The sequence below is a fragment of the Gordionus sp. m RMFG-2023 genome, chromosome 1, assembly GCF_954871325.1.
Source record: "Gordionus sp. m RMFG-2023 chromosome 1, tfGorSpeb1-WG-v2, whole genome shotgun sequence".
In the NCBI taxonomy this organism is placed as follows: domain Eukaryota; kingdom Metazoa; phylum Nematomorpha; class Gordioida; order Chordodea; family Parachordodidae; genus Gordionus; species Gordionus sp. m RMFG-2023.
Window position 1 is genome coordinate 29,647,974 of NC_088775.1, and position 24,727 is coordinate 29,672,700.

Below are 24,727 nucleotides of genomic sequence, written 5' to 3' on the forward strand. Positions count from 1 at the left end.
ATTTTACCAGAGATTATAATTTTTATATAGTCTGGCCAAATGAAGAAATTTCTTTATGTAACACAACTGAATTGAGAAACCTTGTCCAATGCTTTCAAATACCTTGGTTAATTATTTCATTAAAATTATAAGCATAGATATGTTACATATTCATTATAAGATCTTTATTTTTTGAAAATCGCTCTGTAAAACTATCATAACTTATTCATTTGATTTAATATATAATACAGAGTTCTTTTTCAACCCAGATAAACTATGCACTTGCAAATCAAAATTTTACCTTTAAATTTATTTATAAAGTTGAAATTTATAAATGACAAAAGGGATTTGGCATCTTTCACCATTTTTAAGCAGTTAGAATATCTAAATTCTTGATATGAATGTATTGATAGAATGGCTCCATCATTTTAAAATATTTCTACTGTAATTAGAGTTTTATTTAGATAAATTTTTAATAAACAATGGATGTAACCCATAATCTGATTGGTAGTAAACTTTATTTTGCATACATCCATACTCTTTCTTGCTTTTTTTTTTAGTTAGCAGAGTTATTTTGAACCCATTAGAAATACACTATTTTTTCTTAACTAACCATAGGCGTAGCTAAGATTTTCCTCTTGGGAAAATTATTGTGAGATATGTCCCATATCCCATTTTGATAGGGTATCAGTCAGCCCCCTTTATCTTTAAAATATTATCTACTTTATATTTATAAAATATGATTAGTCCGTAATGAGCCAATTATTTACATCTTCATTTTATTTTATCAAACAAAATTGAAGCCTAATATTGAATTCCTTTTAGCGAAAAATTGGGCGGATATAAATATGAGTCTGAAAAAATAGTCATAACTAATATACCTCACATGATATTAAATTGGTACAATTCAAGGTTACATTTCTTATAAATGATCATCAATTAATCATCGAAAAAGCACGTAAACACCTTAGCATGTATCCCCCAGCTCATTTTGAAGCATAAAAATAAAATAGGCGATATTTTTTTAAAATATATTATACAAATTATGAGATATATATGTATCCATGTGTTTTTCCGGGAAGGCAATTTTCCACATTAAATCATTTTTTGAGTGCTATCTTTTAAAATTAAAATCATGATTTTACAGGAAATCTGTTCCATCATGTTTAGAATACCTACCCTGTGAATTTCATACAATTTTGCCATAAACTTTTAAACTTAATATAATTTATATTAATTTTTCAATATATTTTTTATATAAATTATAAATGGCTCAAAGATTAATGACAAAATTGTCTACAATTGATAAAATAGGTATTCTAAATATACCGGAATACATTTCTGGTTAAATCAGATTTTAAATTTTAAAAGCGCTAAAAAAATATTTAAAGTTGAAAAAATAACACATTTCCCGAAAAAACATATTGCTGCTAACATATATAAGCAAATGAGAATTATAGTGGTAAAACATGAGCAGATTAGATAACAGTCACCTTGAGAATTTCAGAAGCCTCTGCTTTAAATTAAATTTCAGGGGATTTCCCGTTACATATACTTTCTTTCCGATGGCATAGGTCAGAGCTTTTGAGAATCATATGCTTGAACTTCTACTACGGGGAGGTAGTGTTGTTAAAACGCCACGAGTCGCAACCCCGACCCAAAGCTCGGGTCGTTTTATTCGACTCCGACTCAATGTTTGGGTCGTTTTTTTCGACTTCGACCCAAGTTCAAGCCGAAAAAAACGACTTCGACCCAAGTTCAAGTCGAAAAAAACGACTTCGACCCAAAATATGGGTCGTTTTTTTCGACTTCGACCCAAGTCCAAGCCGAAAAAAACGACCTCGACCCAAAATATGGGTCGTTTTTTACGACTCCGACTCAAAATTTGGGTTGTATTTTTCGACTCAAACTTGAAATTTGGGTCGTATTTTTCGACTCAAACTTGAAGTTAGGGTCGTATTTTTCGACTCCAACTTGAAGTTAGGGTCGTATTTTTCGACTCCAACTTGAATTTTGGGTCGTATTTTTCCACTCAAACTTGAAGTTTGGGTCGTATTTTTCGACTCAAACTAGAAGTTTGGGTCGTATTTTTCGACTCCAACTTGAAGTTTAGATCGTATTTTTCAACTCCAACTCAAAGTTTGGGTCGTTTTTCTGACTTAGACTCAAACATCGGGTCGTTTTATTCAATCCGACCCAAAATATGGATCGTTTTTTTTAAAGACGCATTAAAGTTAGGGTTGCTTTTTTTCACCTAACCAATGATCTAGATCATTTTTTTCGACCAAAAGTCAAATAACATTTAGTAGATATTAATATTATAGGCGGGAAAGTTTCTTAAAGCTTCTTTAAATTATAACGCTCTGGATTAACTATTCCATCATAGTTATTTTTTTAAATTTTTAAGTAAAGATGTACCATAGAAAAGAGCCATTTGTTATGATGGTTATTTATGAACTTTTTTAAATGAAATAGATAAAAATATATATTGTAGACATGTTAAATCAAAATTTCAGTGAAGATGTACCATAGATAAGTGACAATTATCATAATCGCCATTTTTGAACTTTTTTGAGTTTTTTTAAAGCAAATTGCTAAAAATATATATTCTGAACATGTTAAATTAAAAATTCAGTGAGGATGTATCATAGATAGGTGACAATTGTCATAATCGTTATTTTTGAACTTTTTTCAATTTTTTTAAAGGAAATAGCTAAAAATATATATTCTAAACATGTTAAATTTAAAATTCAGTGAGGATGTATCATAGATAGGTGACAATTGTCATAATCGCTATTTTTGAACTTTTTCAAATTTTTTTAAAGGAAATAGCTAAAAATATATATTCTACATGTTAAATTTAAAATTCAGTGAGGATGTATCATAGATAGGTGACAATTGTCATAATCATTATTTTTGAACTTTTTCCAATTTTTTTAAAGGAAATAGCTAAAAATATATATTCTAAATATGTTAAATTTAAAATTCAGTGAGAATGTATCATAGAGGTGACAATTGTCATAATTGTTATTTTTGAACTTTTTTTAATTTTTTTAAAGGAAATAGCTAAAAATATATATTCTAAACATGTTAAATTTAAAATTCAGTGAGGATGTATCATAGATAGGTGACAATTGTCATAATCGCTATTTTTGAACTTTTTCAAATTTTTTTAAAGGAAATAGCTAAAAATATATATTCTAAACATTTTAAATTAAAAATTCAGTGAGGATGTATCATAGATAGGTGACAATTGTCATATTCGTTATTTTTGAACCTTTTTTAATTTTTTTAAAGGAAATAGCTAAAAATATATATTCTAAAAATGTTAAATTAAAAATTCAGTGAGGATGTATCATAGATAGGTGACAATTGTCATAATCTTTATTTTTGAACTTTTTTCAATCTTTTTAAAGGAAATAGCTAAAAATATATATTCTAAACATGTTAAATTTAAAATTCAGTGAGGATGTATCATAGATAGGTGACAATTGTCATAATCGCTATTTTTGAACTTTTTTCAATTTTTTTAAAGCAAATAGCTAAAAAAATATATCCTAAACATGTTAAATTAAAATATCAGTGAGGATGTATCATAAATAAGGGACAAAAAATGGTTATTATATACGAGTAGTTAGGTACATAATAATTTTTAAGTGATAAAATGAGATGCTAATATATTTCTTGTAATTTTAATTTATAATAAAATTCTTAAATATGTTATTGTCATAGACTGGGTTAGAAAATCAACTATCACATAAACTCCTATGTTTTATTCATATTATATTTTTAAGTTTGAGGATATTAAAATATTTCCTCTTTGAAGTTACTAGTTAGGATAAAATTTACTTGGCACATCTTACAATGATATTTATACCTTGTTTTTTTTTTCGAGAATAAATTTTATGCGATATCTAATGAAGGAAATTACATATCATTGTACAGAGAATTAACTTTGTATATATTATCTGCACCCATATCTTTTATATCAATCTCTATCGATGACATTTTAAATTGTATTGGAAACTAGATTGTGTAGATTTCTAAATATTAATTTAAAATAAGATGCTAGAATTAATTATAGATATATCTTAATAATTTGTATATGCATTTATTATTTAAAATCTCTCGTTTTAACCCTATTTAGCAAGAAAAATATTGACTAATCCTGAAAATTGGACAACTTTTATTAATAAAATTTATGTTACTCTAATTTAATTTGGCTACCCTCAAAAATAATAAAAAAAATTTGGAAAGTTAAAAAAAATGATTATTAATCATATCCCTATCCCTAACAATGAAGAAAAAAAAATCTCAACAAATTTGCCGTCTAGCTGGCACCACGCCAAGTAAAATAAAATATCTTTTTTAATTTTAGAATTTAAATAGTCACTTCACTTCCATATGGAATTTTTAAACTAATAAAACAATAAATTTTTTTTATAAGTATTTGCGATTCCGGATGCATTTTTTAATATATTTTTAAATATAATTTAGTAATTTAGGCGAGCCATATTTTTCAAATATGTAGTGTTAAGTCGAGTTTTTTTAAGTCGTACTGTAATTCTGAGCGTTTTCCGTACTTTTGCATGATGGCTAAAGATTTTTTGTCGCAGCAAAGTACATACGTTGAGAGCGAGCGTGTCTTCTCAAGAGGGGTGAACACCGTAACAAAGAAAAGAAATCGCATGGCCTCCGAAACACTTAAACAGTGTTTATGTTTAAATTCATGGGATATCAATATCATGAATAATAAATTTTATATATAATTTTTATATCTATATATATTGTTAAATTAAATTTTTTGTACATTAATAAATATATATAATTTAAATAAAAATATTTAAACTATAAATGTATCAAATATTTAAGATGTTTTGAGCTTAGTATTCTTGTTTCAGGCTGTTGTTTTTTATGAATACTGGAGAATATTAGTGTTTTAATATTATTTGACTTTAAATTGATAACTAAAATAGTTTTTGATATTAAGATATAGAATTTTGAACACTTGAGAAAAATTACACATTAAAATTGATACTGGGATTAACTTTGAACCATGTTATAAAGCGCTTACTTTTTTTCAGGCGTTAATTATTCACTATTTTATTATGAAGAATATTATGAGAGCAATTTTTCTCATAGATTATATAAAGGTATAGATATCTATTATCAATTTCAGGATTAGTCAATATTTTTCTTGCTAAATAGGCTTAAAACGAGAGATTTTAAATAATAAATGCATATACAAATTATTAAGATATATCTATAATTAATTCTAGCATCTTAATCTTTTAAATTAATATTTAGAAATCTACACAATCTAGTTTCCAATATAATTTAAAATGTCATCGATAGAGATTGATAAAAAAGATATGGGTGCAGATAATATATACAAAGTTATTTTTCTGTACAATGATATGTAATTTCCTTCATGAGATATCGCATAAAATTTATTCTCGAAAAAAAATAAGTATAAATATCATTGTAAGATGTGCCAAGTAAATTTTATCCTAACTAGTAACTTCAAAGAGAAAATATTTTTATATCCTAAAACTTAAAAATATAATATGAATAAAACATAGATGAGTTTATGTGATAGTTGATTTTCTAACCCAGTCTATGACAATAACATATTTAAGAATTTTATTATAAATTAAAATAACAAGAAATATATTAGCATCTCATTTTATCACTTAAAGATTATTATGTACCTAACTACTCGTATATATAATAACCATTTTTTGTCCCTTATCTGTGATACATCCTCACTGATATTTTAATTTAACATGTTTACAATATATATTTTTAGCTATTTCCTTTAAAAAAATTTGAAAAAGTTCAAAAATAGCGATTATGACAATTGTCACCTATCTATGATACATCCTCACTGATTTTTTAATTTAACATGTTTAGAATATATATTTTTAACTATTTCCTTTAAAAAAATTGAAAAAAGTTCAAAAATAGCGATTATGACAATTGTCACCTATCTATGATACATCATCACTGAATTTTTAATTTAACATGTTTAGAATATATATTTTTAGCTATTTCCTTTAAAAAAATTGAAAAAAGTTCAAAAATAAAGATTATGACAATTGTCACCTATCTATGATACATCCTCACTGAATTTTTAATTTAACATGTTTAGAATATATATTTTTAGCTGTTTCCTTTAAAAAAATTAAAAAAGGTTCAAAAATAACGAATATGACAATTGTCACCTATCTATGATACATCCTCACTGAATTTTTAATTTAATATGTTTAGAATATATATTTTTAGCTATTTCCTTTAAAAAAATTGAAAAAAGTTCAAAAATAAAGATTATGACAATTGTCACCTATCTATGATACATCCTCACTGAATTTTTAATTTAACATGTTTAGAATATATATTTTTAGCTATTTCCTTTAAAAAAATTAAAAAAGGTTCAAAAATAACGAATATGACAATTGTCACCTATATATGATATATCCTCACTGAATTTTAAATTTAACATGTTTAGAATATATATTTTTAGCTATTTCCTTTAAAAAAATTGAAAAAAGTTCAAAAATAACGATTATGACAATTGTCACCTATCTATGATACATCCTCACTGAATTTTTAATTTAACATGTTCAGAATATATATTTTTAGCAATTTGCTATAAAAAACTCAAAAAAGTTCAAAAATGTCGATTATGACAATTGTCACTTATCTATGGTACATCTTCACTGAAATTTTGATTTAACATGTCTACAATATATTTTTTATCTATTTCATTTAAAAAAGTTCAAAAATAACCATCATAACAAATGGCTCTTTTCTATGGTACATCTTTACTTAAAAATTTTAAAAAATAACTATGATGGAATAGTTAAATCAGAGCGTTATATTTTAAAGAAGCTTTAAGAAACTTTCCCGCCTATAATATTAATATCTATGTTATTTGATTTTTGGTCGAAAGATATTTGCTTAGGTGAAAAAAAGCAACCCTAACTTTAAGGCGTCTTTAAAAAAACGATCCATATTTTGGGTCGGATTGAATAAAACGACCCGATGTTTGAGTCTGAGTCAGAAAAACGACCCAAACTTTGAGTTGGAGTCGAAAAATACGATCTAAACTTCAAGTTGGAGTCGAAAAATACGACCCAAACTTCAAGTTGGAGTCGAAAAATACGACCCTAACTTCAAGTTTGAGTCGAAAAATACGACCCAAACTTCAAGTTGGAGTCGAAAAATACGACCCTAACTTCAAGTTTGAGTCGAAAAATACGACGCAAACTTCAAGTTTGAGTCGAAAAATACGACCCAAATTTCAAGTTTGAGTCGAAAAATACAACCCAAATTTTGAGTTGGAGTTGTAAAAAACGACCCATATTTTGGGTCGAGGTCGTTTTTTTCGGCTTGGACTTGGGTCGGAGTCGAAAAAAACGACCCATATTTTGGGTCGAAGTCGTTTTTTTCGGCTTGAACTCGGGTTGAAGTCGTAAAAAACGACCAAAACTTTGAGTTGGAGTCGAAAAAAACGACCCAAAATTTGGGTGAGCTCTGTTCGAGCCGACTCGGCTAAGCCGATTAACAACACTACGGGGAGGGGGAAAGGGGGGGGGGGGTAGGAAGCAAGATCATCATTGAAATTGAAGGGGATGGTTTTGATATCTTTTTTGTTAATTTTAATCTGGCACGATGAGGCAGAGAAGGGGGGGGGTTAAATTTTTTAAAAATTGGGGGGGGGGGAGTATTGTTATCGCCTTAGGGGTGCAGAAATTCTTGGCCATATGTTCTAGAAATCTAACTATAATTTAGATGAAAAGATAATCAGCATGTAGTTTGGAGTATTTGTTTATTTTAATGATCCCCTCTTGTAAAACAGAGTCTGAATTAAGGTTGGAAGAAAGGTATCAAATCAGGATACTTAAATAATAGCTTAATTTATAGATTACGCTAAGTTGATTTTTCAAATTTTGCTTTCTGCGGGCAATAATTTATTACGAAGCAATTTTGTCTTAAGTTTTAAGTTTTGCTTACGAAAATCTGATATAGGATTAAATAGTTTATCTAATTCTAATTAATTTATTTGAAATTCGATAATTTGTTGGCTTAGTTATTGTGATCGTTTTTTGATACAGTACAGAATTATTAATAGTTTAGAATATCATTTACAATAGAAAACACGGTGAACATATATCAAAGTAAAGTCTGCATTCTCTTCAAGAAGAATAGATGGATTCATTTCTTTCCCAATTAGGTTTATTCTCTTAACAAAATTTCTCTCATTCTCAATAATAGCCTAGGTGCTAGACGAGGTTTAATTAGTGTTATATCATAAAATCTAGCCTTCGATTCAATGTCTATTCATTCTTATTGTATCTACCTGTTCATATATATTTTTCCGCCAAATCAATAACCTAAACCAAATCTAAATTTGGTTTAATAAAAAATATTTAAAAAATTATAGATATTTATTAATAATTAAAATATTATTAAAAATACTTATTAATTCTAACTCACTAATAATTTTAATTTAATAAAATAATTATATATAATAATAAAATAAATTATCGTTTGATTTCAATCTCTTTGACTAAATATTTTTCCATTTTATTAATATTTTTGAATAATATGTTGGAAAATTGATTAAATATTTGTAAAATTTTGATTGGAGGGGGGGGGCAGTAGGGGGGGGGGTAAAAATTTTATTAGCTTAAAATGATATTTATGAAAACAGTCAAATTTGCGATGTTAATATAAATATTCTCATTCCATAAAAAATATTGTTATAAAAAAAATTAAGATTGAATTTAACAGGTATTTTTCAATTATAGTTGATGGTATACATATGATGTTTCGAAATCAGCTGAAATAGCTTTGTTAGTAAGTTATATTGGTTCCTCATTTAAAAAAATGAGTTTAAAAAATTACGGCCTATAAAAACAAAAAAAACAATCAAATCATTCAATCATCGATTAGTAAATTTATTTAGATTGCCTTGGATACTGTTTAGCATTTAAGTTTTACAGGAATTTAGAATCATCTTTTAAAAGTAACCTTTATTTCGAGTCATTCATTTTGAAATGATTCCTGAGAACAAATTTAAAAGATATTTTAGCAATTATGAAAAAGAAGGGTGAGGAATGCATCCCGCTTCAGTTGGGAAAAATTTTTTTCCCATGTACCGCGATTCAAGATATATTAAATCTAGACTTTGACAACAAATTATTTTAAAGTCGATGGAACCTGCAGGCCTGACTGTATTTTTTTTTAATATATGCGGTCCGGGTCTAAAAAAAAATTTTAAATACCCGAGGGCCGCTAGAAAATTTTGAAAAAAATACCAAGACCAGGTCGAATATTTTAAAACCAAATATTTTTAATCACCATTATTAACCAAAAAAATTAAAAATAAATATAAATATATTTTTAAATATCCGGGTCTGGCCTGAGAATATAAAACCCGGGCCGGGCCTGATAGGAAAATTTAAAATAAGGGACGGGCTATGGGAATGTTTAAATAATCATAATACTCATCACAGACAAATGCGTTGGAAAAACTATTCACACGAATGTGATAATAAACAAATTCAAAGATTTTGTTTATAAAAATATGATAAATATTTTTCAATAAAATGAATTGAAATTTACAAAAAAAATCTTTATATATGGTTCAAATCTACGGGAAAAAATTTAAACCATAAAGTAAATTAAAATTTTGGGTATTTTTTTTTAGCAAGCCCTTTGTTAAATATTTGGTAGCATTGCGCTTTTTATATTAAGTTATTGATGTATTGCAATAAATAGAGTAATTTAGAACAGTTAACATAACATAAAAAACTATATAAATTATTAGCAAAATTTTAAGCTATATTTTATAGTATGATCATATATTATACTTTTAAATCAGATTAACTATGATTTAAGTTTATGCATATTACGATTATAAATATTGTTTTTGAATATTAGTCATTTTGAATTGGGGGATTTATAATTTTTTTAAGTTTTGCTTGAAATAAATACTTTAATTTTCATGGTTAAATAATTTTACTATTAGATAAAAGTAATTAATGACATTTATTTTATAATAATTTTAGTTCTTGGATAAATGGAATGAGCAGGAGATCATTTTAATCAAGTACCAATTATTTGCCGATTTATTCTACATCTGATCATAACTCATGAAATTTTCTCATTTAAATTAATTTGCATTGGGTTTTATTTTATACTGTTTATCTTAATCTTACTTGATTTCTTAAAATTATCAAAAATAAAATATTAATATTCAAAATACATTTAATGTGTTTCTTTTTTTTCATAGTCAAAAAGGTGTACCAAGTTTTTTTAAATATATTTATTTACTTTTTTGGCAATATGCTCCATTTCCTTCAGCTACTTGACATTTAGCTGATCTACCTGAGTTAAGATAGGACGAAGATTTAGAATAACTTGGCATTTGTTGAGCTGTTGAGGTGCCGTTATCGATGTTGTAACCGTTCAAGTATACTTCGTTGTTGTAATCGAAATCGTTATCGTTGCTCAAAACGGTGTCGGATATGCAATAGGATTGGGTCTTTACTAGCGGTAAATTAAACACAGTTTCAATCAGCTCGGCTTCATTGTATTCACCTTGGGAGGTGTGTTGTAGCTTCGCGGAAGATTTTATCAAGTTTTGTAGCATTGCGAAGAAATCTGCCTGCTTGAAAACTGCGGGGAATAATTTTTTTAAAATAAGTTTTTTATTACGTTTCTTGAATATTAGAAATAATTCTAAGATTTAAGTTTAAAATTATTCACTTAATTTGTAATATATTAAAGTGAAATTTATAGATCGGATAGGGAGGGGGGGGGGGGTAAAAGGTAAATTAAAAATCTCTGGCCGGGTTTAAAAACTTGAAAAAAAATACGAAATCCAAACCGAAGTGATTTTTTATAAATTAAATAGAAAAAGAAGGGATTGGGCTTTTGATTAGCAGAGAGCCGAACCTTTATTTATAACGGTTCAGCTTGGTTACGGTTCAGTATGTAAAAAACTATAATGATTAACGGTTCTTAAGAACAATTTTATAAAGTGGTTCGGTTCATCTAATTGTAAAGGTTCATAAAGGTTCATTACGATAAGAAATTTTTTTTTAAATTATATTTATTGAAGCAACACCATCGTAAGGATTTTAATTATAAATATTATTTATTAAAATTTTTGCCATCACTTAAGTTAATAATATTATTTATTTATAAAATAGATGAAATTAGTTTATTTTTATCATAAGTATCTATGAATAATATATAAAATAATATATAAGAATCAAAAACTCATTTCTAAATATATTATTTGAAATAATATAAGTAAGATATTTTCTGATATAAGTGGATTCATATTTGTTCGTTGTGGCGATAACACAAATTTTATTTATATAAAATATGATGAAGTGTCTCGAAAATCTCTAATTTTTGTAAAATTTTAATATACCAGCTCTTAGGTGCGTAATCAAATCCCATCGTAAACTTGCCTGTTTTCGTAAAAATCATTTTACGCTAATAAAAAAAATTTCCATACATATGACCCTCCCTCCACCCCCCCCCCCTTACCTAAATATTTATACAATATATCACTATAAAAAGAACTTGGAAGGGAAATTAGTAAAAGTTAATAAGTTTTTTAAATAACGACTATAATTAAAAAAGTGAAAAACACCAAAATTATTTTTATTAAAATCTAATATAACCAAAGGTCTACAATAAGTGGGCCTAAAGACCCCCAATAGAATTTATGGCAGAAAACCCACCTAATAGAGAGTTCACCCCCCCCCCCCCTCCCCCACCCCCTCTTCTTGCAAATTCTTGGATAGGCCTATGCTAGCCCGCGCAAACACAATTGATTTATAAATATGTTGTTAATAGCCGTAAGGGAGAGATATAAAAGCCTTAATTGTCATTGGGAAATAATTAGATATAGGTATTAAAAATGTGATGGCCAAAAATTTATCAGGCTGGAATAGAATTACTCTAAAGGGCGGGACTGGTCCTGACTTTTCGTAGAGAAGGAGCATATTTTTAAAAAAATTATAACTCAGGTCGGGCCAGATTTTTAAAAAAAATATATAACAATCTTAACGAGCCGAAGCGGACCGGACTTGCAGACCTGTATTTGAGTTAAAACAGAAAGGGAAATTATAATTAGACTCATATATATTTTTAAAAAATTAATTGGCCATAATATATATACAACGGATCTATATAATTTATATAACTATAATAAAATTTAAATATATAAATAAAACAAATTTGTAATAAGTCAAATATTAATGCATAAATCAACAAAATTATAAATTGGTCCCTTTAATGACTATACTAAATTTTATAACGTTTCATTTAAACTTTTATTATTTAATTTAGTATTTTAATCAAAACCCGTAAAAGAAAACCCATTTCAGCAGATACTGTTAACACCACTATAGTATTAAACAGGAAAAATTTTTTCCATAATTGTTAGATATTTATACAATTTAAGATCCCTTAAATATTGTATCACTTCTAATACTATTCTCTTTTCTTTTCTTTTCTTTTATTAAAATTCTATTGCAAAATAGTTGAATCTGTAAAAGAGAAATATGCCATCATTTGATTGGACTATTCTTATTTTAGAGTTGGAGTATGTTTTCCTCAGTGTTACTGCTTCATTAACAAAAATATTTTGTCAACTTTTCCACCATGCTAATATTCAATATAGGTGGGCAGGCCTTAAATTGGATGTTTGTGATTTGTTAAATTGTTGCCTAATTACAAAGAGGATAGGAAAATCATTTAACCATAATAACAAAGTGATCGATATATGATATTAAATTTTTATATATTCGTCTAAAAATTACAATTCAACCTCTTTCAGGGATTTATATTTTTCGAAAATCTCTTCCAATTTTGATCTATATATGCTATTTTTACTAAAGGTATTTCGTTAATGTCTAAGTATCCATGAGAGAATGGGGGGGGGGTCTATAATACCTCTGGTTGTTAGTAGATAAAATTGAGTGAAGCATGTTGAAAGAGATGCAACCAGAATCAAACTCAATCTAACACATGAATTTCTCAATTTTCAAATCAAATATTTAATTTATTTTATTCCTTTAAAAGACAAATATATACTAGCACTTATTAACCGAAAATGAGTTTTTATATGAGAAATTCAAATGATATTTTCATAAATTTCTCCAATCCCCTAATACTTTTACTATTTCACCCTGCAGATATATAATATTTGTGAAATGCAAGCAATATTAACATATGCATTTATAGGAGAATCAACACTTTAGTCAACATACTGGAAAATAACCACCCTCCTACCCAATAATTTTTTTTTACTTGCTACAATAACCCCCACCCCCTCGGTAAAGCTTCAGCCTTCCAACCCGTTTATGTAGATTTTATATAGACAAAAATTGAATCGTTTTCTTAAATATTCATCAATATCGGTCATGTAGTTCAGGAAAAAATAGGAGTAATATTATTTTTTAAATGCCGTCTATATTTTAATTTTAAAAAAAGCATTAGCATAATATGACATAAATTTATGAAGAAATAATCTTTAAGTTTTACCAAACATAAAATTGAAATCTAGACATTTTCAATTAATCCTGAAGTATAATAATGTGTACTTTTTTTAAAAAAAAATCAAAATTTGAGGTTAAATTTCTTATTTCTTATTAAAAAGAATGATTCTTCTATCATGATATAAACTTGAATAAATCTGATGACGCCTTTAATGAACTTTATTTTTTTATGTCATTAAAAATCATATAGGTATTTATCACAAAGGTTATCGCCATTGTAAAAAGAAAATGATCAAATAATTTATATTTTAAATATATGCTTCTTACTAAAGTTATTGATTAATACAAAGACAAAATGTTATATGCAGTGCGGAGTATAATTATTATAACATAATATTTTTTTTCTTCAAGGATCCAAATATGGAGAAATATTTTTTAATAACCTCATATTATACTTTTATAGATATATTACTAATTTCCTGACGAGGTATATTTAGTGAAATCAAAAGATTTGAAAAATCTGAACACTTATAAATTCGTATTGATTGTATGGCCAGGATCCTTCGTGTGCGCTGGAATGTACTATGAGGGTTGGGGGTAATCAAAAAAAATTTCTAGGAGTTATTCAAGAATATTTTAAGCGGGGTTATGAACCCAAATTAGTGTTCAGAAATTTAAGATTGATTGGTTGGACATTTTGTTACCACAGACTAAACAGGGACCGATATATGGGCAACTCATCGAACCCTGGTCGGGTTCAGGCCTCTTTCAAAAAATCGGTTTATTATCAAAAAAAATTTTAAATAGAGTTTCCTGAATCCTACTTCGGGTTCACAGCCCTGTTTTTAAGCCGTAATAGGATAATTAAAGATTGAAATATTCATCCTCATATATTTATAGAATTGTATGTCATTTAATAATTCATTAAATGAATTTGGAAATCATCCGTTATCATGGCGTGGCGATTAATATGTTTAATTTATTTGAGATCTTTCTTGTGAAGCATAGATTAGTGGTAAGAGTTCCATTAAAACTATTTTCTCTATTTTGTTATAAAAAATGCGTCACTGGAAGAGAAATAAGATTATTAATTATTATAAAAAAAATAAAATAATTTAAATATAAAGCAGACGATAAAATTATAAATAGTAATGAGACGATAACATTTATAATGTAAACTTAAAATGTACAATTTTTTTAATATTTGGAAAGGTTCTATTTTTGCTTCATATCTTTTAACCGTATGTGTTAAACCGATCTGGTATGGCCATTAAATTGATGTTATGTTTTAAAGTCTATCTTTTTTAATATAAATAATTAGTGTTGTTAAATTGCTTGGTTGGGTCGAATTAGCATGATTTTTGGTTGGGTTTTTGGTCGAAAAAATGAACCAAAGCCAAAGCAACCAAATTGGTCGACCAGGTCGACCAAATTTATAGACCCGAGCACATACCAGAGCACAGACCCGAGCATCGACCCGAGCACCGACCTGAGCACAGACCCGAGCATCGACCCAAGCACAGACCCGAGCACAGACCAGAGCATCGACCCGATTATCGACCCTAGCACAGACCCGAGCACCGACCCGAGCACCTACCCGAGCACAGAACCAAGCATCGACCCGAGCACAGACCCGAGCATCGACCCAAGCACAGACCCGAGCACAGACCCGAGCATTGACCCGAGCATCGACCAGAGCACAGATCCGAGCACCAAACCAAATCAACTTATAATAATTTATTGTTAGTGTTTTGCTCAATTTTATGCATAGAGGACGAATATTTCATTAATAGTCTTTTTAAAAAAATTGTATATTTATATTCTGAAAATTAAAAATTAGAGGACGAGTAATTCAATTTCATATTAATTAAATAATTGATATGGAATTTAAAATAATTACCTTCTAAGACCGTGAAAAATTTATTATAGGAATTTACCGATTTTTAGATATTTATAATTCATATATCATCGAAAAATGAGGATAATTTATGTTGATTTAATTCTTACCCTAAAGTTGTAAAAAATGGCTAAGCCTCTAACAGATTAGATATGCTGGCTCAGGAGTTGACATAAGTCGCCTCAGGAGTTGACATTAGTCACCTCAGGAGTTGACTCTACTTTAATTTTAAGCTGAAATGCATTTATTTGTTGTTTAACTCTAATTCGATAATGGATATTACAAATTAATGTATTGTATAGCCTAAAATTGCCTTCCCATCAAAATATTTTTACATTTATCCAAAATATCCCTCTAGCGAGTAGTTCTAGCTGATTTTTGCTCACATATATCGATAGAAAGATCCTTCAGTGCACTAAGAAGTAACCACATTACGAAATAAATTTGACAAATATACTTTAAACGATATTTTAATCATCAAACTTAATATAAATTTGTTAAACACGTTATCTTTTTTGATATTCATTTTATTAATATTTTTGAATAATTTTAATTTCAATGAAATTGTTATGACTTTTGATAGTTTTGAGGGAATAAATATTTTAAGTGATAAAATGAATTTCAAAAGTATAAACGTCATGTTTAATAGTTAATTAAGGCAGTAATTTTTATAAGAAACAATCAATTCCCACCTAAAGTTAGTGGAATAAACTATGCCCACCATGCCCATTAAGGGACTAATAATTCCTAGTTATAGTTTAAAGAAAGGTCGATTTGGGATATTCTTACGAAAACAGAAATCGATTGAAGATTTCGACATCAGGAAAGATGGAGAGGATTTGATACCTTTGTCTAGATATTTTTTTGGAAAAATGTTTACCCCCAACCTGTCATGATTTAAACCACCAGAAGACATAGATTAATGATTAATTTTAAAACTCAAATAATCATGCTTCACTTAAAAATAAAAATATATAGTAAAAATTGCTGAGCTATATATTATATTTTCTAAGAAATTCAATTTTGAGAAAATTAAAATTTTTACTTGGCAACTTTTGAGAATTCAGTAAAAATTACTTTAAGTAGTAATTCTGAGTAATTAAGGGGAAAATAATATATGTTAAAGCTTTAACCTGTATGTATTACAACAACTATGCAATATATATTGGCTTACGCTTCATAATTACTGCTTGTCCTTGTGGCTAACTTCGTTTAAGGCTACTTTTTAATATTAGATTCATACAAAATTTTTCAAAATATAACTAATATTTTATTTCTAAATTAAATAGACAGAAAAGATAAAAAAAATATATCTATAAGGATCGCAAAATCATATGATTCAAAAATATTCTGGAATTGGGGAAATCCCTTTTAATTTAGATGTAATTGATTTTGAATCGCCATCAAAATCCGATAAAGACAGTTTAATGAGTAATGTTATAGTTTATATTTTTATAATTGTTTTTGGTTAGTGATTGGCAAATGATAAATTTATAAATATTAAATACTCATCAATTAATCTTTTTAAAATGTTTAAGAGTGAGAGAGTAGAGATTAAAACGGCCTTTTTTTAGTCACACTTTAGAGTTAACATTGTAAAGCGAAAATAATCAGTAATACGTAGAGTTGTTAACATTTTTCTAAAAAGAATATTAATTTAATAAATATTTATTTCAAATTGCATAATATATTTGTTTATTAAGATTAATTTTTATATAAATTAACCATTTATCAATAAAATATTTTAGTAAGATTTTCTGAAATTTTATTTAATTCTTCTTAATTTATAATTATTTAGCAATATAAATTATATATATTCAATTTTTCACCATAACAAATATAGTAATAGTGTATAGTCTTATAAAATCGAGATATCTTATCTAATAAAATTCTGTATTTTTATATTAATATGCCAAGGTTCAAAATAGACCGGGGATAGTGTTATCACATTTAATTTTCCTTCATTTTTAACTATTGTAAAGAAAAAAACTATTTAGTTATTCCACACCTAACCCCCATAAAAATAGATCTTATGCACACCATAAACTTGAATATACAATATTTATTAAATATTATGATGACAATATATATATATAATCTTAAATAAAGTAAGTATATGTATTATAATTTTGATCTTAAAAATACCCCTTCCCCTCCTTCCTTGATTTAATATTTTAAAAAAAAAAAAATTATCTCTTTCAATGAAAAAATTAACAATTCTATTTCTATTCATTCTACTTAGTGTTGTTAATTTGCTTGGTCGTAAAATATACGACCCAAATTTGTGCTAATACTTGCTATGAGCACGAACCCCGAGCACAGACGGGTTTGTGCTCGGGGTTCAGACCCGGGGATTTTTTAATTATTATATAGTCCTGTTCCTGCAAAAGCTAGTTAGCTTCGGGATAAAAAAATTTATCTCGGGTCGTTTAATTATAATTCCATATATTTTATAATTCCCCATTATTGGTCTTAATAAATTAGTCAGAGACCTGCTGGTCCGGCTCACCCCGACCTGAGTACACTGGCCCCTATTTTAATTTTTTTAAATTAACCCAAGCCGGGCCTGAAAATTTATTTTAAAAATATTCCGAGGCCCGTATATTTTAAATCGCCATTAGTAGCTATATAAATCTAATATTTTTAAAAAAATCTGGGCCTGGTCTGAAAATATATTTTTTAAAATAGAGTCAGGCCTGAAAATTTATTTTAAAAAAGCTGAGACGGGACGGGCCTTTTCGAAAAAAAATTTGAGAAAAAATCCAGGCCGGGCCGTGCAAATGGCACCTCTGCAGGTCTATGAAATTAGTGCCGGAAGTTTTTAAAAGTAATGTTTCTGGCCAGCGGCCCAGAGGGCCTAATATCATATTATCTAGCTGTCATAAGTTTTTAAAACGTTTTTAATAAGCTTTGGCTTACAATTATTAAATTTAGAATATTTAAAACAAAAAAATATTGCCTTTTTTCCTAATAATAAATTTCAATATTGTAAACAAAACGATTGCCTAAATAATTTAAATATTGTTTATTTTCATTAAATAAAATCGCAAAAAAAAATTTTTTTGATAAAGTAAAAAAATGAAGGATAAATAAAAAATTTAAAGAATAAAATTTTTTGCTAAGTATTATTTTAAATTTTCCAACCCTCCTCCCCCCACCCCACCCTAATTTCTCTTGTTTTCTTGTTCTTTAATATTATTATTTTTTTAAATTTACCAACCCCCCTAATTTCGATCTTCATAATTATACTTCTCTTTTTTTTAAATTTTGAACTTTTTTCCCCCCATTTTTCTTGTTATAATTTTATCTAACTTTTTATGAGCCATATTAAGCGAAAATAATGGGGGGGGGGGGGGGATTTGTTTATAAAAGAAAATATTTCTTTACATAATTACTAAAAATAAATACTTCCGATTTTTTATAAAATTATTATATGAATATTTCTAAATATAATATTTATGTAATGTGTTATTTGAATAAATATAAATATAATTATTTAAATGAAATTCGTTAAATCGATCACGATTTGGCCAACCCCTTTTCAACAGGGTTTCGAACCATTAAGTATAGAGGTTCGGTTCGTTACGGTTTTTAGTTTAAAATTTTATAAAGGTTTTGTTCCATTTCGGTTTTTTTGAAAAAATTTAAATCGGTTCGGTTTATAATTAATTTATAACGGTTCTTTTCGGTTTGTTCCGGTTCTTATAAATTTGATTTAAAAAAAATTTAATAATAAACCATATATATTAATATTAGAGAAAAATCTTTTTATAATTTCTTATTTAATTTAACCATAATAATCTAATAGATATTTTTATTAAACTTAGTAAATATAAATTATACAAATCAATTTTTTTTATTTTATATATAAAACACAAACAAGCGCAAATACAATGAGGAATAAAATAACACATAAATATAATGAAATTTATATTATTTATTTTTAAAAAGAGAATTAGAACGGATAACTAAAATATTTTCTAATATTTCAGGATTTAATTTAGTTCTCTGCGCAGAGAGTATAAACTTAAGGCAAGAAAATGCTCTTTCTACGGATACCTGCGTAGCTGGAACTGTTAGCACAGTTATAGCTAACTTATAAAGTTCTGGCATACTATTCTTTACATTTTCCCAATAATTCAAAAGATTTGTATCTTTTTCTAATCTCTCTATATTATCAAATGACCGAATTATATATTCTCTTTCTATACATTTATTATAATTTTCTATGCTCTGCTGAGAACCGAAGCTAACTAGCTTTTGCAGAAGCAGGACTATATAATAATCAAAAAATCCTAAGGTCTGAACCCCGAGCACAGACCCCGGGTCTGTGCTCGGGGTTCGTGATCAGAGCTGGTTTAGTCGATATTTTAGACCCAAACCCCGGGTCTGAGCACTACACAACCAACCAATTAACAACACTAATTCTACTTTTGAATTCTTTTGCAGAAAAAAATTTAAGTTTATTTTATTTAATATTAATAACTTCCGTTTTTTTACTTATTTTTTGTTTTTTCAGTAATAGCATAACTACCAATTCTATTCCCTCCCTTTTTATATAATAGCTCAGCAATTTTACTATATATTTTTATTTTTAAGTGAAGCATGATTATTTGAATTTTCAAATTAATCATTAATCTATGTCTTCTGGTGGTTTAAATCATGACAGGTTGGGGGTAAACATTTTTCCAAAAAAATATCTAGACAAAGGTATCAAATCCTCTCCATCTTTCCTGATGTCGAAATCTTCAATCGATTTCTGTTTTCGTAAGAATATCCCAAATCGACATTTCTTTAAACTATAACTAGGAATTATTAGTCCCTTAATGGGCATGGTGGGCATAGTTTATTCCACTAACTTTAGGTGGGAATTGATTGTTTCTTATAAAAATTACTGCCTTAATTAACTATTAAACATGACGTTTATACTTTTGAAATTCATTTTATCACTTAAAATATTTATTCCCTCAAAACTATCAAAAGTCATAACAATTTCATTGAAATTATTTTATTCATTCTATGACAAATATAAAATTATTCACAAATATTAATAAAATGAATATCAAAAAAGATAACGTGTTTAACAAATTTATATTAAGTTTGATGATTAAAATATCGTTTAAAGTATATTTGTCAAATTTATTCGTAATGTGGTTACTTCTTAGTGCACTGAAGGATCTTTCTATCGATATATGTGAGCAAAGATCAGCTAGAACTACTCGCTAGAGGGATATTTTAAATAAATGTAAAAATATTTTGATGGGAAGGCAATTTTAGGCTATACAATACATTAATTTGTAATATCCATTATCGAATTAGAGTTAAACAACAAATAAATGCATTTCAGCTTAAAATTAAAGTAGAGTCAACTCCTGAGGTGACTAATGTCAACTCCTGAGGCGACTTATGTCAACTCCTGAGCCAGCATATCTAATCTGTTAGAGGCTTAGCCATTTTTTACAACTTTAGGGTAAGAATTAAATCAACATAAATTATCCTCATTTTTCGATGATATATGAATTATAAATATCTAAAAATCGGTAAATTCCTATAATAAATTTTTCACGGTCTTAGAAGGTAATTATTTTAAATTCCATATCAATTATTTAATTAATATGAAATTGAATTACTCGTCCTCTAATTTTTAATTTTCAGAATATAAATATACAATTTTTTTAAAAAGACTATTAATAAAATATTCGTCCTCTATGCATAAAATTGAGCAAAACACTAACAATAAATTATTATAAGTTGATTTGGTTTGGTGCTCGGATCTGTGCTCTGGTCGATGCTTGGGTCGGTGCTCGGGTCTGTGCTCGGGTCTGTGCTCGGGTCGATGCTCGGGTCTGTGCTCGGGTCTGTGCTTGGGTCGATGCTCGGGTCTGTGCTCGGGTCGATGCTTGGTTCTGTGCTCGGGTAGGTGCTCGGGTCGGTGCTCGGGTCTGTGCTCGGGTCGGTGCTCGGGTCTGTGCTAGGGTCGATAATCGGGTCGATGCTCTGGTCTGTGCTCGGGTCTGTGCTTGGGTCGATGCTTGGGTCGATGCTCGGGTCTGTGCTCGGGTCTGTGCTCGGGTCGATGCTCGGGTCGGTGCTCGGGTCTGTGCTCGGATCGATGCTCGGGTCTATGCTCGGGTCGGTGCTCTGTTCGGTGCTCGGGTCTGTGCTCGGGTCTGTGCTCAGGTCGATGCTCGGGTCTGTGCTCGGGTCTGTGCTTGGGTCGATGCTCGGGTCTGTGCTTGGGTCGATGCTCGGGTCTGTGCTCGGGTCGGTGCTCGAGTCTGTGCACGGGTCGGTGCTCGGATCGATGCTCGGGTCGGTGCTCGGATCAATGCTCGGGTCGGTGCTCGGGTCGATGCTCGGGTCTGTGCTCGGGTCGATGCTCGGGTCTGTGCTCGGATCGATGCTCGGGTCGATGCTCGGGTCTGTGCTTGGATCGGTGCTCGGGTCGATGCTCGGGTCGATGATCGGGTCAGTGCTTGGGTCGGTGCTCGGGTCGATGCTTGGGTCTGTGCTCGGGTCGGTGCTCGGGTCGATGCTCGGGTCTATGCTCGGGTCGGTGCTCTGTTCGGTGCTCGGGTCTGTGCTCAGGTCGATGCTCGGGTCTGTGCTTGGGTCGATGCTCGGGTCTGTGCTTGGGTCGATGCTCGGGTCGGTGCTCGAGTCTGTGCACGGGTCGGTGCTCGGATCGATGCTCTGGTCGGTGCTCGGGTCGATGCTCGGGTCTGTGCTTGGATCGGTGCTCGGGTCTGTGCTCGGGTCGGTGCTCGGGTCGATGATCGGGTCTGTGCTTGGGTCGGTGCTCTGTTCTTTGCTCGGGTCTGTGCTCAGGTCGATGCTCGGTTCTGTGCTTGGGTCGATGCTCGGGTCTGTGCTTGGGTCGATGCTCGGGTCTGTGCTCGGGTCGGTGCTCGGGTCTGTGCTCGGGTCGGTGCTCGAGTCTGTGCACGGGTCGGTGCTCGGGTCGATGCTTGGGTCGGTGCTCGGGTCTATAGATTTGGTCGACCAGGTCGACCAATTTAGGTTGCTTTGGTTTTGGTTCATTTTTTCAACCAAAAACCAGAGTCGTGGTCGTGTAAAACCAGCATAATTGTAATTATTAATTTGGATTATTATAAATATAATAATAATAAAATATTTTTAATAAACTTGATAAGTAAAGAGTTAATTCTGTCACTATTTTTTAAAAAATGCCACTAATTATGTTTTTGCGGAAATGAATTAATAATAGTGATTTTTTTACAAAATGATATCTCCAATAAATTTAAAGCATTAACAACACTGATTAAATTTTAAAAATTATACAGTTCCTGTATTATTATTTTTGTAACAAATTCATTTTGTAACAAAAACGTGAAAAAATTTCACCTTGCAAGATATGAACCCTAAACCTCGTGTTGTTAGCCAGACATTAACAGCACTGGATAAGGTGAGCTTTTAAAATGAAATGTATTTAATTTGTATATATTATAAGTTAATCAAATGAGATTGGTTGCTAATCTACTTATTATACCATAATTATATAAGGATAGGTAATCTATATGTTGTAATTTTTAAAGGGATTAGAACTATCCGGGATCATCACGAGTTTTAAAGGGATAACTAAAAATTAGGGTTTTAAGTTAAGGAGTGATAATACGGTATTATCACGTTTTAATCGTGATTTAAGAGGAATCTTGTTTTTAAAAGCGTTTTACGCGCGTTTCGTTTCGTTTTAATTTTATTGTTATTTATTAATTTTCAATGTTTTTTATTTTGGCCTTATGAAATAAGATATGTCTAATATAGGGTATCAATCGATCGCTAATCAAAAGATCTATTCAATTGGAGGAATCTCTCCCCATTATAAAGGAGTCTAGGTCTGGGGGTCAGGAATATTTTTATCAAAATAAAATATCGATATGGGTATCAAATAATAGTTAATTTTAATCTTCTGACTAAAAGTCTTCATTCTTGGTCTTGATGGGTGTGACTTGGTCTGGGGGGTGGATGGAAGGGGGGGGGGTGTAAAAATAATTTTTTATGATATGGGTATCAAATAAAAGGTAATTGAAATATTTTTTTATTGTAATAATAATCACTCATCAAGGGCGGATATAGGTCTTGGGGGGAGGGGGGGTCAGGAATATTTTTATCAACACAAAATATCGATATGGGTATCAAATAAAAGCTAGTTTAAATATCTCTGATTGTAAAAATTATACTATAAGTAGGCGGGAGATCTTAGGTGGTCAAGTATATATAAACACAAAATATTGATATAATCAAATAAAAGGTATTTTAAATACCTTTTGACTGAAAGTATTTATTATCTTAATAGGTTGGACTTGATCTGAAAATGGGGGTGGGGGGGGGAGGTAAAAATAAAAATTTATATGGATATCAAATAAATAGTAATTACAAAATCTTTTGATTATATTAATTTTATCAGGCTAAGCGGGCATCTTAAGATGTAATGAATATTATTATTAAAGCAAAATATAAACATGGGTATTAAATAAAAGTTAAATCCAAATAATTAGACTTCAATATTAAATATAATTATAAGCAGGGGTTAAATATAGTCTTTGCTTTTTAAAAACTCATTGTAGCCTAATGATAAAATTATTTGCTAGCAATTTAATCTAATTTGTAATATTTTTAATCACAAAATTTATGGAGGCTATATTTGAAACCATCGATTCACAAATTTTATAACATTTAAAATTTTTCTTATTGCAGTTATAAATTATTACGCTTCTTTATTAGCAAATCATTTCTATTATTATATTTTTTTTCAAGCGATATAATCAACGAATCCCGGAAAAAACCCCCAGGAAAAGAAACTCCTGCAATAAAAACCCCCAGGAAAAAAAACCCCCAGGAAAAAAAAACCCGAATTTTTTTTTCGAATTTACTTAAGATCTAATAATATCGGTATATTTTTATTTAGATTTATATAAGGTATAGACAAATTAGTATTTTAGAAAAAACCATAAAAATATAATTTAATAATAAATTATATACATAATAATGATTTATCAATAAAATAAACAGATCTTATTGCAAATTTTGTCAAATTTAGTCTACTTAATAGTGTTGTTAAACGGCTCGTTTTGAGCCATTTTTAAAAAACGACAAACTCAATATTTCTTCCAGAATGATATTGCGCAAAGCCTAAAGATTTTGTTTGTAGAAGGAACAAAGGTTTGAACATCTATTCGCGGAATCTCGAGGCTTAGGCAATATTTTTCTGGCTAAAATATAGAGTTAGCCGTTTTAAAAAATCGGCTCAAAATAAGCCGTTTAACAACACTACTACTTAATATAGTAATTAAGGATGGATATT

The 24,727-nt window shown here is 29.1% G+C and overlaps 1 protein-coding gene across 1 annotated transcript; it reads right to left on the reverse strand.

Annotated features, from left to right (window-relative positions):
- Positions 1–21,871: 21,871 nt before the first annotated feature.
- On the reverse strand, positions 21,872–22,487 carry LOC135924000 (protein TsetseEP-like). The gene is made up of 2 exons (XM_065459047.1): positions 22,482–22,487; positions 21,872–22,426 (listed from the first exon to the last, which is right to left on the reverse strand). Exons 1-2 carry the CDS (start codon positions 22,485–22,487, stop codon positions 21,872–21,874), a joined length of 561 nt encoding a protein of 186 aa, XP_065315119.1.
- Between the last annotated feature and the right edge of the window lie 2,240 nt (positions 22,488–24,727).